The sequence below is a fragment of the Rhinolophus sinicus genome, chromosome 17 (assembly GCF_057876585.1).
Source record: "Rhinolophus sinicus isolate RSI-liver-muscle chromosome 17, RSI-T2T, whole genome shotgun sequence".
NCBI lineage: Eukaryota > Metazoa > Chordata > Mammalia > Chiroptera > Rhinolophidae > Rhinolophus > Rhinolophus sinicus.
Genome location: NC_142517.1, coordinates 108,142,453 through 108,158,598, shown reverse-complemented (window position 1 = coordinate 108,158,598; position 16,146 = coordinate 108,142,453). Strand labels below are relative to the sequence as shown.

Genomic DNA, 16,146 nt, shown 5'->3' with positions numbered 1-16,146 from the left:
AAATTAATTAATTAGTTCAATTTTTCGGGCCAGGTTTATAAAAACACAAATATTTAAAAATAAAAACTCAACCTCTTTTATAAATCCATCTTCAGAGTCCAAGGATTCCAATATATGCTTGATATTTCCACTAAAAGCCACTCTAACATCCTTGTCTGGATCTTCCATTAAATTTAATAAAGTTCCAAGAACTGTTTTGACATCTGTTTCATCTTCTCTAAAATCAAGATGCTTACAAAGATGATATAGATTATCTATGAAAGCTAAAGGGAGAGAGCATGTAATACCCACTTTATCACATTAAATGTCAAAGTTTCACTGTAAAAATATTTTCAATAAATAATGTACTACATAGAATCCTAAGATTCCTTATAATGTAGTATTTAGTACTTAATTCCAAAATTTAGTATTTGTAGAGCACACAGAATTGTGGAGAATTAAAATGAACACTTATAATTCTAAATTTACTTTATACTTAATAAGTTATAAATAATTTAAATCTAAAATAAATTATAGACATTTTTTAAGTCATAAAATGACTAGTCATTTAGATTTTGTATGTAACCTAGATAGACTTAAAAAGCACATTTCACTAATCCGAAGAACTGTGAACTAAGGGCAATTTTAGCCTTACTATTAATCTCACATTAAAAGACTTAGGAAGACCTAGAAACTACCTATCACATACTGTTTTGAAAACTTGAGAACAAGTTACAACTTAGAACCCAAACAACCTTGTAATTGTGTAAAAATGTCATGGTCTCAACAAACCACTGGAAAGTGGTCAAGAAGATACAATCCATAGTCCTCAGCTGGGCCAAGTATCTAACTGTTTGAAGTTCTGAATGTCTGAGGCAGTGACAGGGGACACGTTAGGAAGGCCCTGGTTTCACTAGACAGGATACTGAACCTCAGAATATTGAATCAAAAATCAGGTGTGCCCCATTATGCTGTCAAACCACAAGAGCATTTTAAAAATACAAAAACTACTGCCCTGGGATACAGTCTAATACCAGACTTCCCTTTTATCAATAATTACATGAACATTGAGTCTATCAAGCAAGTCTAATTTTTTAAGGCTTCAGGCTAATTCTGTCATTGATTTTTAAAACAGAGCTTAAGAAGGTTTTAAAATATTAAATGATAAATCACTCACCAAGTTTCACTGGACTAGGTATTTTCTTTTCCAGTAGGAAAAGAAACGGCTTGCAAACAGAAGCTTTTAGTCGAGAAGATGAACATTCATATTGAGAAGTGACTTTTAGGCTCTTACAGAAAAGGTCCATATGTCCATGTTCAGAAAAAGGTTCTGTTAAAGAACTTGTCAAATAAAACATGCCATGAAGTGTACAGACAAGTTGACCAATTATAGAGGCAAATTCTTTCTTGACAATATCAGAATCATCTTTGACTTTATCTCTGGGGGGAAAAAGGTAATAAAACTTGCTTAATTTTGTGGTCTAAATATTAATTAATTAATTTGGGGCAAAAGTAGTGGTAAGACAAAGCCTAGGAAGAAAAAAATTTAAATTGTAAAACTAAAAGCAGTATTTGTTCTATATACCCAGCATTTAACATAAATTTACAAATATGATCTTCCCAATCAGGTTATATATTCAAATTAAAATATTCATACATACATAAGAATCTTGGGAACTCTGTGACAAGAATTCTGCTTCTGCAATAAGATAAAAAATCCATTAACACAGCTAGCTCGGATTACTTCATGGGAGCTCTGCAGGGCCCAGCTGTAAACTGCAGTTCTCCACTCAAGAAATATTCTTCTTGGCAACAGAGTCAGAAGAAACACACACCGTGACTGTGCCTGTGGTGCTGAAAAAGTAAGTCTATTAAATAAGGTTTCTAAGTGTTAATTTTATATACATATACATACATACACCCAGACACACACATTCATTCTTTGCTGTAAAGTCAAATAACATCTAAATATACCAACGGTGCCAAAAAAATGTATAAAAGTAGATAGGGTTTCCAGGCGGGAATTCCCACCCATTCTTAGGAACTTTTTCGTTTTCCTGTTCCCGAATCCCAAGAAAAGTTGGTCAGGAAATCGGGAAAATGGGCTCCTTGAACCCAGGTGGTTGGCAGTATCAGCCGTCACTTTGTGAAAATGATTCATCATGGAGAACAGAAAACAGTTTATATCTTGGGATTCGGGAAGGGGAAAGTGAAAAAATTTCCCTGAGAACAAGTGGGAATTCCCGCCTGGAAACCCTACAAGTGGACACTTTTGTCAACGTTGCTCAAGCAATAGTTCGCAGTAATCAGAAGTGTCTGGACACTGATGGGAACACCACTTTGAGCACCTCTTGTAATTGCAGAAGTCAAAAGTGACTTGTATTCATCATTTGTTATCGGTATATATTGAATATTATAATTTTAATACAGTTTTCCTTTCTTATAATACATTTTTTTGGCTGCATATACATTTTTTTGGCTGTATATGTATTTCATTTAAGTTCTCTTTTCAAAAATAAAGCATATGCACTTAAAAAGGTCGGTGCACATTATTACATAATCAGGAAAATGCAAATTGAAAATCACACCCATCAGATAACAAAAAAATGTGTTTTTAGATAATTACCTTGACATTTCTTTCTTTTTTTTAGATAGCAAAACTTTTAAACTATGACAATGCCAAGTGTTGGTGAGGATGTGAAACAATGGGAACTCCCATATTCTGCTAATAGGAATGTAAACTGGAATGACATTTTTGGAGAATAATGAGGCAGAACAGAGTTCAGGATGTGCAAATCCTACAATTTTTAACTTTTTTACATGTCTCTTTTTTGAATTATTAGAAATGTACCGCCTCTTCTAATTATTGAAAAAATTGAAATGATAAGTGTTAAAGTCCCATCTAGAGATGAGTTAAAACAAAACAAACCACACACACAGAATTTTGTGACCACTTACAGAAGCTATCCGAAATCCTCTGGCTTAATGTTAGCAGATTAGTGGCAAATGTGGTCAACTTTAAAGAATCATCATCAGAATGGGAATAAATCCATGGAAGTGAAAGCATTCCACATAAATCTTCCAGAATGTGATCTTCAAATGATGTTTTTACTACCGAAACACACAATAGGTGATTAATTCTCTTTTCCTTAATCATATTTACTTAATCATCAACTGGAGTTAGAACTAAGATTCAATGAACAGGTGTTCTTAACATAGAGATGAAGTTCTGAGGTCTGTGAACCCCCCAAACTTAAATGTTACTTCATAAAAATATGCATCTATGCATTTTTAAGGAAAAGGATCATAGCATTCTTTAGATTCTCAACTCAAAATTTTTAAAGTTATAATTTCTATTGACTGAAAAAAAATAAATCAAAATATTACACAAATGAATTTGGAACTTGGAAATTACTGACAAGCGTAAGAGAACTGAAAGCAAGAAAATTTTTGTGCATTCCAAACACTTGTTCATTTAGGCCTTAGGCAAAAGAGAAAGCCTATTTCTATACTGATTATCTTTACAGGTTATTTTGATCTACTGCTTATTTATACTCACCTTGACTATAAATCAAAGCATCATATATTTTCATCACTTTATCAATAATTGCCTCCAGGTAAGGTTTCTGAACAGATTCTAACAAACTCCTACAGCTCGTAAGCACTTTTGTGTAAAAATCCAAAGACATCCAAGTTATCATTACTGAAGGTTTCTTCTTACATGGCTGTTGACAGTCCTTGAAATTATGGCTGCAGTCAATACATATTTTTAGAGACAGAATTAAAATTAATTTTGTTAGTCAAACCTAATATTGTAAGGCAAAAGAAACTGAGTACAAAACTAACCTATAACTTTAAACCAATTCAAAGTAAATATGCAAATCACTATGTCAGTATTATTTTAAATCTCTTTATGTCTGTCTAAATCACCCTTAGGATTTGATAATTCCAATTAATCTCATTTTTTTGTTTGTTTGTGCCGCCCCAAAGGGCAAACAGGTTTATTGGGGCTGCAGCCAGGCGATCAACGGTTGGATGTGGCCACATGCTCTAGCTAGAATATTTAAATGTGGCATTACCAGGCTTTAAAATGTCAGAAGATATGTCTGCATAATTATTAACTGGCTTAGTAAACGCTTTCTTACTAATAGGACATGGGTAGACCTCAGCTTAATTAGTTATTCCTTCAAATTTCTCAAATTCCAAATTTAATGCAATGTGAATTAATAGTTTCTTTAAAATCGCCTCCATAACTTTGTTTTGGCTAATTAAAAGAGTCAATCAGCAAATACAGAACAAATGATCACATAAAAAATTAACAAGGAGTGTTGGTCTATAATGTGGCACTAAAAATAAGACAAAATCTTTAGTGTTCACACATCTTGGGTCTTCTGATAAAATACTTAACCTATACTAAGAATGCTGAACCAAAAATATACCTCTAACAAGTACTAAATTCCTCCATCTTTTTTATCAGAGAATCCTTTTTATTTTATTTTTTTATTTTATTAAATTTATCAGGGTGACATTGGTTAATAAAATTACATAGGTTTCAAGTGTACAATTCTGTAATACATCATCTATACATCATATGATGTGTTCACCACCCACAGTCGTTCTCCGTCCGTCACTATATATTTGACCCCCTTTACCCTTTTCTACCTCCATCCCCCCCTTACCCACTCCCAGTTCCCTCTGGTAAGAACTATAAATTCCTACTCTTGTAATGAAAGGGAAATGTTCTTTTAATTAAATGTTTAACTAAAAGAACATTGGCTTTTGAGTTGTATAAAGCTGTGGTCTGGTAATTTCTAAAAATGTATGCCCAGAAAAGTTAGTTTAGGTTTCAGACAAAAAAGAACCTCAATTTCTCTGATCCTCGATTTCTAATTTGTAAACTGGACATAATAACACTTATCTCACAGAATTATTGTAAAAATTAAGTAAGTCATGGATAGTACTTATCCTGTACAGTTCCTAGCCTTTATAGCAGGTGCTCAATAAAAACATTTCTATTTCACCAAAAAGTTTGCGTTCTAAAGTCACACAAATGAATTGAATGAGGTCTCCTAAACAATAAATCCAAATTTATTGCAAGAAACCCACCCAGAAAATACAAGTTGCTTTACCAGTCCATGTTTTGGTGAGAACAATGAACAGTACACAGAGCAGTCAGTTGCAGGACAGCAGCGACTCCTTCTAAAGTCTCAGTAACAGGATTCTTTAGAGGACCGTATTCAAGGCAAATCTGAAGGGATTCAGCTTTCTGTTTCAGTGCACTCCATAATATGCTCTTTTTGTTCATATCCACATGCTTAATTCTGTAATTAATTACGATCACAGTATAAATATATTCATATTTAATATGTTTGGTTCAAATGTTAAAGTATTTAAAACAAAAGACAACATGTAATGTCAACTACTGAAATTTAAGATTTAAAACAACTTTCAGGGATGACTGAAATATGGGAATTCTTTGGCCACATTCCAAAAAAATATTTATTTGTTCACTTTTTTTTTTTTAAGGAGGATGCAGTTCACAGTGATCAGTGCGGGGATCAAACCGGCAGCCTTGGTGTTATTACCATCACACTCTAACCAACTGAGCTAACCTGCCACCCTGCTCACATTTTTTTAAATTGCTGATAGATGTATATAGCCTGAGATGTTTCATATATTAAAAAGTTAAATTAGACAGGCAAGTAAAGACCTTAAAAAGTTTTTTAAGTAACCATATTTATCCATGAAATCTTTCACATAAGCACTATTAAAATATTTTAAGCATTTCTTCGTCTACTTTTAGAAAGAACAAATGTTCTTTGTGTATTTAAGTCAAGGCACTAAACTAAAGGTGATTTTTTTTTTTTTTAAAGTAAATAAATTTTTACTAAATGACTAAACAAAAACTGAATGAAGGTCATACCCATCGGCCTGTTTTGGTGCTCTTCCGGAAGAGTTTAGTGATGAGGTGAGTCGAGGCCTTTTGGGTGATATTCCATCACTATTACTGCTGAGGTTTTCCTGTTTAATTTGGCACTGAACCTCCTCAATAATTTCCACACTTTCCATTTTTAAGACTGCATAAAGTGGGCCCAACAAATACTGAGAAAGCAAAAATAATTTCAAAAACTATCTCTAGAAAATGTTTATTATCCATAGACAGCAAAAATATATTAGGTATTAGTCATAAGTTTTCTAATAAGGTAAACTATTTTCAGAGTCTCATCAGGCAAAACAAAAACCTAAGTTAATTTATATTATTTCACAGTCTATCTATAGACATATATATAGTTCTATATCTAGAACTATGGTTCTATAGTCTTAGAAGATATAACAAATCCTTCTCCCTATAACCTGTTTTTCCTTGTCAAAATGCCACAAAATAATTCTATAAGGGAATTACTAACTTCTTTCATACTACAAATCCAGCAAGTCTTATAGATAAAATGAAATATTTAATCAAGTTACTGCATATCTGACTATTTCATTGTACTGCCCATCTCCCACAATCCAAATAGGAAAAGAAGCATAACTGGCATGACTAGTATAATGTACCAATAGGTTTTCTAAAAGTGATTGATTATAACCCGTCAAAGATAAAATCTACGTGAGTGTTCAAAGTTTTTGCAATTAAGTTGATAACTGGCCCCTTTTTAATTAATAATGCAACAAACATGCTTACACTTCACAAATTCTACTGTAAATCATTCTACTCCTCTGGCAGTTCATTACCTTATTGAACAAATCCTTCTGAAATCAAAGTAAAAATCCATTAGAGGGAGCCAAAGTAGATGATGAAAATCATCCTGTTCTGAATGTACAGTATTATTAAAGATATTCTATTTTCTCATTGTTACATACATCTTGCATACAATTAAATTAGGGGGAAATCTATATACTTAACAAGTAACCTTAAAAATGACTTACCTCTGCATTTACCTGAACTCCAAGCACATCCACAAGAGCTCTACAAATATTTCTCACATAAACCTTCCTGACTTGTATAGCAGATTCATACCCAGCTGGCACGTATTTAAGGAAATACTGCAGTAAGTGGCACAAAGCTGCTTTTAGCAAATCAGACTTAAGCCGCATGAGCAAACTGTCTTCAAACATGACACAGAGTTTTTCTAGCAGCATATTTAAATAGACAGGTTCAATATTTCTATAAGCTTCTGCCTCAAAGGGGAAGAGTGTCTTTATCAGCTTTGACAATGGCTCTTCATAGAGTTTCAGTTCGTCAGCATCCATTTCTACAAGATGTTCTATTAATTCCAAAAATGACCTGAAGAAAGTGCTGGCTGGTTGTGCTGGTAGTCCTCCGAGTTCAAAGAGTTCAGTTAAAAGGCTAATTGCTAAGGATTTAATTTTTGGACTACCGTATTCCAACAAAACACAACCTATTCGCCAAAGTACGAGTTCTTGCCTTCTAAAAAACACAACTGCAATAATACGAATAAGAACTGTTAATAAAGTGACTTCAATATATTCTAAATTTTGCATGTTCATGAACTGCAAAGGAGCTGGTTGTAAATACCCCACATGTTCATCTAATTGACTTAAAAATCGGCTAACTACCACGGGCCATTCCACAAGATGTCCCACTGCATTTCTTCTGTGGAAAGAAATCAAGTCTTCAAAAAGATGTAATAATTCCTTTGTCAGTACTCCAAAAATAGCAGGACTTTTGCTTTTAAAGAGAAACAATAATGAGCAGATAACTTCACAAATTTTCTTGTGCAACACATGACAGGATGGAGTGGCTGCAATCCGCAGAAGTCTTGTTATGATCCAATTACTGAAATCTTTGAAATAAACAAACAAAAATGTACTAATTAATTTGCTAAATGCTTGATGATCTATTTTTTAAGTATAAACTTCACTAACAAAATAGTCTAAAACATTCTCTATAACAATGGAAATATAGTAATTTAGAATACCAATTTTGGAGTTCAACAGACAAGGTCCTAGCTTTCCACTTATTAGCTGCGTGAATTTTTGTTTCTCTGAACCTCTGTAACTTCAACTATGAAAGGGGAATAATGACATTTACTTTATCAGTTACCAAGATGATCAAGTAAGATAATATATGTGAAATTGTCAGCATAATGCCTGAAGTTAAATAAACGTTCAATAAATGGTAGTTATTATTATCACCACCCCTTCAACAAGTATTTTATTGAGTGGCAACTTTGTCCCAAGTGCACAAGAACAAATCATAGTCCTGTCCTCATAAATCCTATATTAAAGTTTCTTAAACTTGTTGACAGAAACTAAGGATATATTTTATAACATGACCCAGTATATATATACATATTTATTCAAATATATGAAACAAAAGTTTCATGAAACAGTATTTATTCTTAAGTGCAGTGTATTATGATACTTTCTAGACATTTTATTGTTTAAAAAACAGTGTGTTAAAGAATACAGACAACAGGTATTTATAAAAGAGTTTAAAAACCACTATGATAGAAGAAATGCAAAACACTCTGTACTAACAGAACATTAAGAAGCAATCAAGCCAGTCCTAAGGCATGTAGTCAGGAGCAGTGATAAGACTTTGGGGGACATGCTATCAAAAATGAGTCTTGAAAGTCAAGCAAAGAAGTTCAAAATACTCTGTGAATTGTACATAAAAAGAAGATATTTGCTTTACATCTCTTTAGGAGGAGGCCAAAAAAGGGACAAAAGTAGTGGGAACAATAAGCATAAAGCCTAGAAAAAAGTCAACCTCTAGAACAGGAGTCAGCGAACTCATTCTTAAAAGACCAGATAGGTAATATTTTAGGTTTGAGGGCCATCAGGTCTCCACGTCAACTACTCAATGTTGCCTATGCAGTGGTTACAAATAATAAGTAAATGAATGACCATGGCTGTATTACAATAAAACTTTGTTTACAAAAACAGGCAGCCAGCCTGTGGGCCATAGTTTGCTGATGCCTGATCTAGAAGGAAAAGATTACCAAAACCAGAAAAAAGACAGTTGCTCAAGTATTCAATGGAAAATAAACAAATCTGATTAACTTCTATTCCATTCTGGGTATCTAGCTCATGACACAAGAAAACAATAAGGATACATGAAATAAAACTACCATTACCATTTTGCTCCCTCAATTTATAACAAATTTGACCAAAATGTCTATTAATGTACATATTATATTTCAGAAGAGGTAGATTTCATAAAACAGATTGCAAATGAATGTACAAATAGCAGGACTTACCAATACAACTGCCTTTGGCCTCATTTTGCCCATGGCTTCCATTCACATTTACAAACATAAGTGGGGAGGACTTCATGATGTGCTGGATGAAATCAAGCAGCATCACAGAGGTTGGCTGAGAGTCAGTTTTCTTTACAAGTTCTAGAGCAACTTAAAAATAAAAGATTCATTTTAAAGTGTTGTGACAAATTAGACAGTTCTTTTGTTAAGAAACTAGACTTTGGTGACCATAATTATGTCTAGCTTATGCTAAATTGATGGGACTAAACACTACAATCCTACCTTTCTAATGTTAAATGTTTAATAATCATGCTCATTCATCTATTACGCATACATTCACCAAACATGTACTATAGGCCTATAGTATGCCTGGCACTGTGCTAAATGTGAGAATTTAAAAAAAACAAAAACTCACAAACAGGTGAGTGTCAGGCAAATAAAGTAATAATTACACTAATTACACTAATCCAGAATAGAGGAATAATACTAATAATAGAGGAATAACACTAATAATTACACTAATCCAGAATAGAGGAAACAAGTGTGTGGGAAGATGTGAAGGAGTTGATTCCTAGATGATGAAGAGTGTGTAAAGCAGTGAGGAGAAGGGCTAGCGGTCTAAACAGAAGGAGCACCATATGAAAACACATCTTCCAAGTATTCAGTAGTTGTTATTTTTCAGCAACTCATAATTTTATTGACTGATAAAAGAGGGTAAATAAATATCACAAGTCATAAAATCTGTGCCAAATTTGGAATCAAATTTATACACCATAAGCCACATGGCACTCTGTATTACTCCTTCAATGTAATTTTAACAGGTATGGTAACAATATGGTAGCCAGACAGATGGGAGACCATCTTGCCAAGTTTGTAATTTCTTTTAGATTGCTACATACAGGAAACACAAACAGGAGTTGATTCAACAACTCACAAAGTCACCAACTCTTATTTAAAGAGTTTTTTATGGCATTTGCCTTTTCTCAACCACTGACACAAGACCTAGCTAAAATGGAGTCTACATCATTGGAAATAGCCAAATATTTTTTATCTATAATAATACCTTATATCAAAGAACTCATAGTAAACAGCAGAAATCTACATAACAAATAGGAAAACAGAATTACTTTAAAAGCCGAATGCACATTGTGTAACAAATAATACTTTCTGTAACTTTCTTGAAAACAGTTAACTGTCATAAAAACTAACTCTATAAAAACTACAGGAGAAAAATGCTTGCATAATGTCGTATATACGAAAAAGAAAACAATTTAATTTATAAAGCTTATATAAGAAGTAATTATTTCTTACCAACATTTACATCTGTAAGTATTCGGTCAATAAACTGACACAGAATTTGTCTTGGCTTCTGTACAACTATATTATATTCCTCTGGACTGGCACTAAAATATAAATAAAAAGTGTTTAACCCTTAAAGGGAATCACAAGTTCATTTGTAAAAAAACTCGCTAAAGTTGAATGATCAAATGTTTTTAGTTTTAACATTCACAGTATTTTTCTACTTAAACATGAAAAGAGGGGGTGGCCGGTTAGCTCAAGTTGGTTGGAGCTTGGTGCTGATGGCACCAAGGTCGCCGGCTCGATCTGGGCATGGGCCACCGTAAGCTGCGCCCTCCTTAAATAAATAAATAAATGTAAATAAATAGATAAATAAAAATTTAAAGAAAATCTAAATACCAGTGTTACCAATTTACAAGGGAAAGAAAGAACATGCTAAATGATACTACAGGCATCCAATCTGCAAAACCTAGACCTGCCCTGACCAATATGGTAGCCAGTAGCCACACGCAGTAAGTATTGAGCACCTGAACTGTGGTTAGTCCACATTGAAAAGTACTATAAATATAAAATACACACTGGATTTTGAATATTCAGTACAAAAAGTATCTCATTATTTTATGTTAATTACATGTTGAAATGTTACCTGGGTATATTATTTAAATAAAATATTAAAAATTAATTTCACATATTTCATTTGACTAAACTTTTGGCTGATGAGCACACAATGCAATGTACAGATGACATATTACACACTTGAAACTTGAAACATGTTTTTTAAGTCTAAAATTACAAGGTAACATGAATTGTTTTACACAAAGTCAAGAGATTTTTTTCATAAACCAAATGTAATTTGGCAAGTGTCAGTAAGAATGTGAATGAAGAGGTGCCTGGGGAGAGGAACCAGGATTGTGGGTGGTAGACTGTTTCCCATAAAGTTTAATTTTGTATAAAGATAATGCATTCATGTGTTATTTGTGTAATTTTTTAAAATCAGTTTTTTAAAAAGGTGAATTGATTATTATTCATTAAATGTACTATCAAAATAAACTCATGGGATAATGAGCATTTTTATTTTGCAACATCTGAGTTTTGGAACTGAACTGAAAGGATGTACTTTTTGAAAAGTATACTGTAATATTTGAGTGGATATTTAAGTATTACATGAAACATTGATACATTTAGCAAACAAGATACCCTGCACCTGCCAGAAAAGTAGTTGTAAATTAAAGGACAAATCATTTTAACACAGCATGGTTAAGTATTAATAGAGCCAAGATTGAAAACAAGAGAACTCAGCCCTGAGCAGGGCCTATGAGTCAAGGCTCCCTGGAGGAGGTGATACAAAAAGCTGAGCCCTAAGGAGCTTGCCTGATAAAATAAGGGAAGGAAGGAGGTATTCCAAGTGGCGGAAACAAAGGCTCAGGAACAAGAACATAGGCTGCTCAAAAACTCTAAGTGGCTCTATATGGCTAAAGAAGAGAGAGACAGTAACTGGAGATGAAGCTGAAGAGGGAAGATAAGGTCAAAGGATGAAATAAGGGGTTTGGATTTTGTACTGAAGGCAGTAAGACATTGAAGTGTTCTAAGAAGAGGCAGGAAGGTTAAACGTGTTTTTAAAACATGAATTGTGTTATTTCTCTGTTTAAAACATTCCAATGGCTTCCCACTGAATTTAAAAAATCCAACTCCTTATCCTGGCCTGTAAGGTTTTAAAGGATCTGGCCCTTCTGCTCTTCCATCCTTAACTAACACTACTTCCCTCTACTCTATGTTCCAGCCTTCTTCCTATTCTTTAACAACTAGAATCACTCCTACGTAGGGGCCTTTGTACATCCTATTCCATCTAAGACACTTCTCCCAGTTTCACATGACTGGCTTCCTCTTACCATCCAAATCTCCTCTAGTGGTGACTATTGCTGCTTCCCAGACCCTTTATCTCCCTCCCTGTTTTATATTTTAATAATAACTGTCACTATCAGAAAATATCTTGTGATTACAAAGTAATTTTAAACAGGAAGGTCAGAGAAGGCTCCTCTGAAATGAGATCTTAATGGAACCAACCAGTGTTCAGAGAGAAGAGTGCAAAGGACTGAAGGCAGGAAGGACCTTGGTGTATATGAAAAACAGACCAATATTATTGGAATACAGTGAGCAGATTATGCAGGCATTTAGAGGCCTTGGTAAGGAGTTTGGATTTTATTCTAAGTGTGCTAGAAAGCCAAAGGAAGATTTTAAGCAGAGAAGTAATGCTATATAATCTACAATACGATTTGTAGTTATAAAAGTCACTTTGATTGCTGAATAGGAAATCCATTGTAAATGAGTAAAAACGGAAATGGAGAGAAACTGAGAGGTTACTGTAATAGTCTAGATAAGAAATTATGATGGTAGCCGTGGAGATGGTGAGAAGTGTATTTCAAAGGCAGTATTGACAGATTTGCTGGTGGATTATTAAGGGATTAGGGAAAAAATCAAGGCTAACTCCCTGGCTTTTGGTTGGTACATTTATAATACCCTGGAAAAGGAACAGGTTAAAGGACAGTAAATTATAAGGTCTGCTTTGGATATGTTAATTTTCATTTCTGGGTGTAGATGTTGAGTAAGCAACCTAATTCATATTTCTGGGCTAGAGATATGTTTGGGAGTTATCAGCATATAGATAATATGTAAAGTCATGGGACTAGATAACGCAACTTAGGAAGAGAATGGAGATGAAAAAAGAACCAAGGACATAGCCAAAAACACATAGGGAGCCAGGAATGATTCCTGGATTTCTGGTTTGGAAAAATGAGTGAATGGCATCATTTACTGAAATATCCCTACCTCAGTGAATGAGAGGAATTAAAAAAAAAATCTTGAGCAGGTTGGAATATGTAGAGAATTTGTATTGGATATGTTAAGTCTTAACTGCATATGGGACACCTAGGTAAAACTGCCGTTATCCAGCAGTACATATAATTCTTTTGGAGATAGATACGATTTGGTGAAACACATCTGGAGTCATCAAATAGCAGACAGTAACTGAAGGCAAGACAGCAAATGAGATCACCCAGAAAGACTATGCTAAGTAAAGAATGCTAACAACAAAAAAAAAGTAGAACAAAATTTATCCCTGAGATAGAGGTAGAGCGCCACACATTAGAACTGCGACATCTCATTTTTTTTCCTCATAAATCTAATTGCCACAATTAAAGAAAAACAAATATGAGAGAAAATGCCTTGATGTCTTCAATCTGAAACACAGCTCTGATAACTGCTGTCTCTTTGCCTTTGTTTCTTCAACTTCTGTGACTCAGTTTCTTACTAGTGATAATATTTGTCATGTTCTATATCATGGAGATACTGTAAGACTGAATAAGCTTGAATGAAGCAGTTGCAATGAAAAAGTCATGACAATTAAAAACTACCATTATACAATTCTCTGTGGGTCAGTTTTTCAATTCATTCGCAGAATTACAAATGAATGAAATGAAAGATAACATAGGAGTAAGCTCTGTTGACGAAAGAGACTATAAATAAATCTAAGATACTATTTTTATTAACAAGTCTCATAGAGGAAGAGCAAAGAGGGAAGAAAAAAGTATTAATAAGCTAATTCTCCATTAAAGCAAGATGGGGGAAGCAAACTGAGCCTGAAAGATGAAATCTGTACATCAACTTCCTGAAATGAGCACCTGTATTCAGCTTTTTAGAAAAGTAGACCTTACTTTACAAAATATTAATACAAAATGTTTCCATCTAATGCAAAGTGAAAACAACACACACAAAAACAGTTTTAAGACAAGTATGGTCCCTTCATTTATCCTCTTATTTATGTAATGAAGGAAGACTAACATCCTTGTATGGCCAACAAGTGGAGATAAACACAACTGCGCAGCAAAAAAGAAAAGGAAATTAAGTATCTGGTGGGCTTAATGTTAGTTTTGACTTTGTGTGCTAAGTTGTCAAACAGTTTAAGAAATTGGGAGGTAATTATTCCAACTGACAGTTCAACTGCAATAGTAGTACAAGCCCACTTACTTCTTGTTTGCAGAGGGTTACAATTTTTAAAAAACGAAACAAACACAGATAAACCCTGCCTTCTAGTCTTTAGGCCTGGTTGTGGGGGGGCTGTGTGTGTTGAAGGGAGGTGGCACCCATCAACATCTGTCCCTTCTCATAGGGTAGGATACTGGTTTACATGATTTTACTCCTGAGTTTTCAGAAAACAAGCTTCTGCAAATAAAACAATATTAAATTATCCTCATGTTTTGGCAACATTCTGTGCATATTTATATTTTGTGAACGTTATGGCCTCTCCCTGGAATTTCTGACTAAAATAACGGATTGAAGATTGCAAGAGGTCCTATCTTCAGAGTGGCCTATGGTTTCACTTCGAAGATAGAAGCTGCCTTTTCTAATTGGCCTTCCTTGCACAAAACCAGAACTAGTGATTTTCCTGCCATGTGCAGTTCTGGATCAAAACGTGGAGCTAAAAACCCAATTCGTCCACAACTGATCATAAATTGAAACTGGGAGAAGTCCATGGGTCAAGTCTCTCATGTACGGCAAGAGGTTTTCGAGAAGCAAATAAGTGCAACAAACTGACGAGAAGTGGCCCTGCCTCCAGCTGCAGAGAGCACCCAAGTGGGGACGAGCTCCCGGGCACCGCTGAGGTAAAGCGGAGCCCGCAGACGTTTCCCTCTCGGACTGTTCCCGCAGGTCTGCAGCGACGCCCTGACCACCTCTCTGAGGCAGAAGCGCTGGTCAGCCCCGGAGCACCACCACAAGAGTCGCGGCCGGGATTCAGGGGATCCGAGCCGGGACGCGAGCGGTCGGGGAGAGCACGTGAGACGCCAGCCGGACCTAGCGGAGGAGGCCGCGGGGCCCATGACGGCCGGGCCTGGCCCTACCTGCCCAGCTCTCGCAGGGCGGGAATCATAGACGCCAGCTCCAAACCATGCTCGCCCATGCTGAGGATGCGCTGCGCTCGCCGGCGTCGCAGAGGCGGGCTCCCGGCGTCTCCACAGCTTTGGAAACGCGCGGCGCCCGACGGGTCCTCACGGCGCCCAAAACTCCTCCCGGAAGCCGCGGTTGCCCCGCGCGCTTGGCCTTCTTCCTGTTCTGCGCAGGGGCTGGGGGAGGTCCGGAGGCCCCGAGTGGGCGGGGCCAAAAGGCGGGGCCCGCGCCTGCCCAGTCGCCCCCGGCGGGTTCTCGCTGAGCCCGGAATGCCCCGCGCGAGATTCGCGGAGAGTTTGGGGGCTTAGCGGCCATGCCTGGGAGGCTCAGCAAAGTAAACCACCGGATCTAAGGAGCAGAGGGGCCTGAAGGGCACCAGGCCAGACTGCCTCGTATCGCAGATGTGAAAACTGAGGCACTTAAGCGAGTAAAGGCTAGATCTCCCCAAGGCTCCCCACGGCGTAACGACCTCAGGTCCTCTGTTGCCTACCACTCTTGACATCCTTTCTGAGAAATACGGTGCAAGAGGTGGGCTTCTCTCTCTCCTTTCTGTTTCAGCAGTTTTTTTAAACTCAAGTCTTCTTAGGTTTCCTTGAGTATTCTCCCAACCTTTCGTATTTAAAAAGGGGGCTGAATTATATTTATATGTGTCTCATCAAAGCAGCAGCAGTACTGTGTGTCACTGTTATGGGCATCTACTACA

At 35.8% G+C, this 16,146-nt stretch overlaps 1 protein-coding gene across 4 annotated transcripts in view; it reads right to left on the bottom strand.

The window, feature by feature from the left end:
• ATR (ATR checkpoint kinase) overlaps positions 1-15,594 on the bottom strand; it is a 119,252-nt gene extending 103,658 nt beyond the window's left edge. For 2 of the 4 annotated variants that reach the window (XR_012497058.2, XM_074334043.2), the window contains exons 1-11: positions 15,398-15,594; positions 10,515-10,606; positions 9,204-9,353; positions 6,907-7,784; positions 5,903-6,081; positions 5,109-5,300; positions 3,539-3,729; positions 2,938-3,090; positions 1,641-1,833; positions 1,157-1,419; positions 73-263 (exon numbers count right to left, since the gene is read on the bottom strand). Coding sequence is in view for 2 of the 4 variants with exons in the window: in XM_074334043.2 (XP_074190144.2) it covers positions 73-263; positions 1,157-1,419; positions 1,641-1,833; positions 2,938-3,090; positions 3,539-3,729; positions 5,109-5,300; positions 5,903-6,081; positions 6,907-7,784; positions 9,204-9,353; positions 10,515-10,606; positions 15,398-15,456 (2,541 nt within the window). In the remaining 2 variants the exon portion in view is untranslated. The remainder of the gene's footprint in view (positions 1-72; positions 264-1,156; positions 1,420-1,640; positions 1,834-2,937; positions 3,091-3,538; positions 3,730-5,108; positions 5,301-5,902; positions 6,082-6,906; positions 7,785-9,203; positions 9,354-10,514; positions 10,607-15,397) is intronic. The other 2 variants (XR_012497057.2, XM_019753574.3) reach the window with 2 other exon arrangements.
• Between the last annotated feature and the right edge of the window lie 552 nt (positions 15,595-16,146).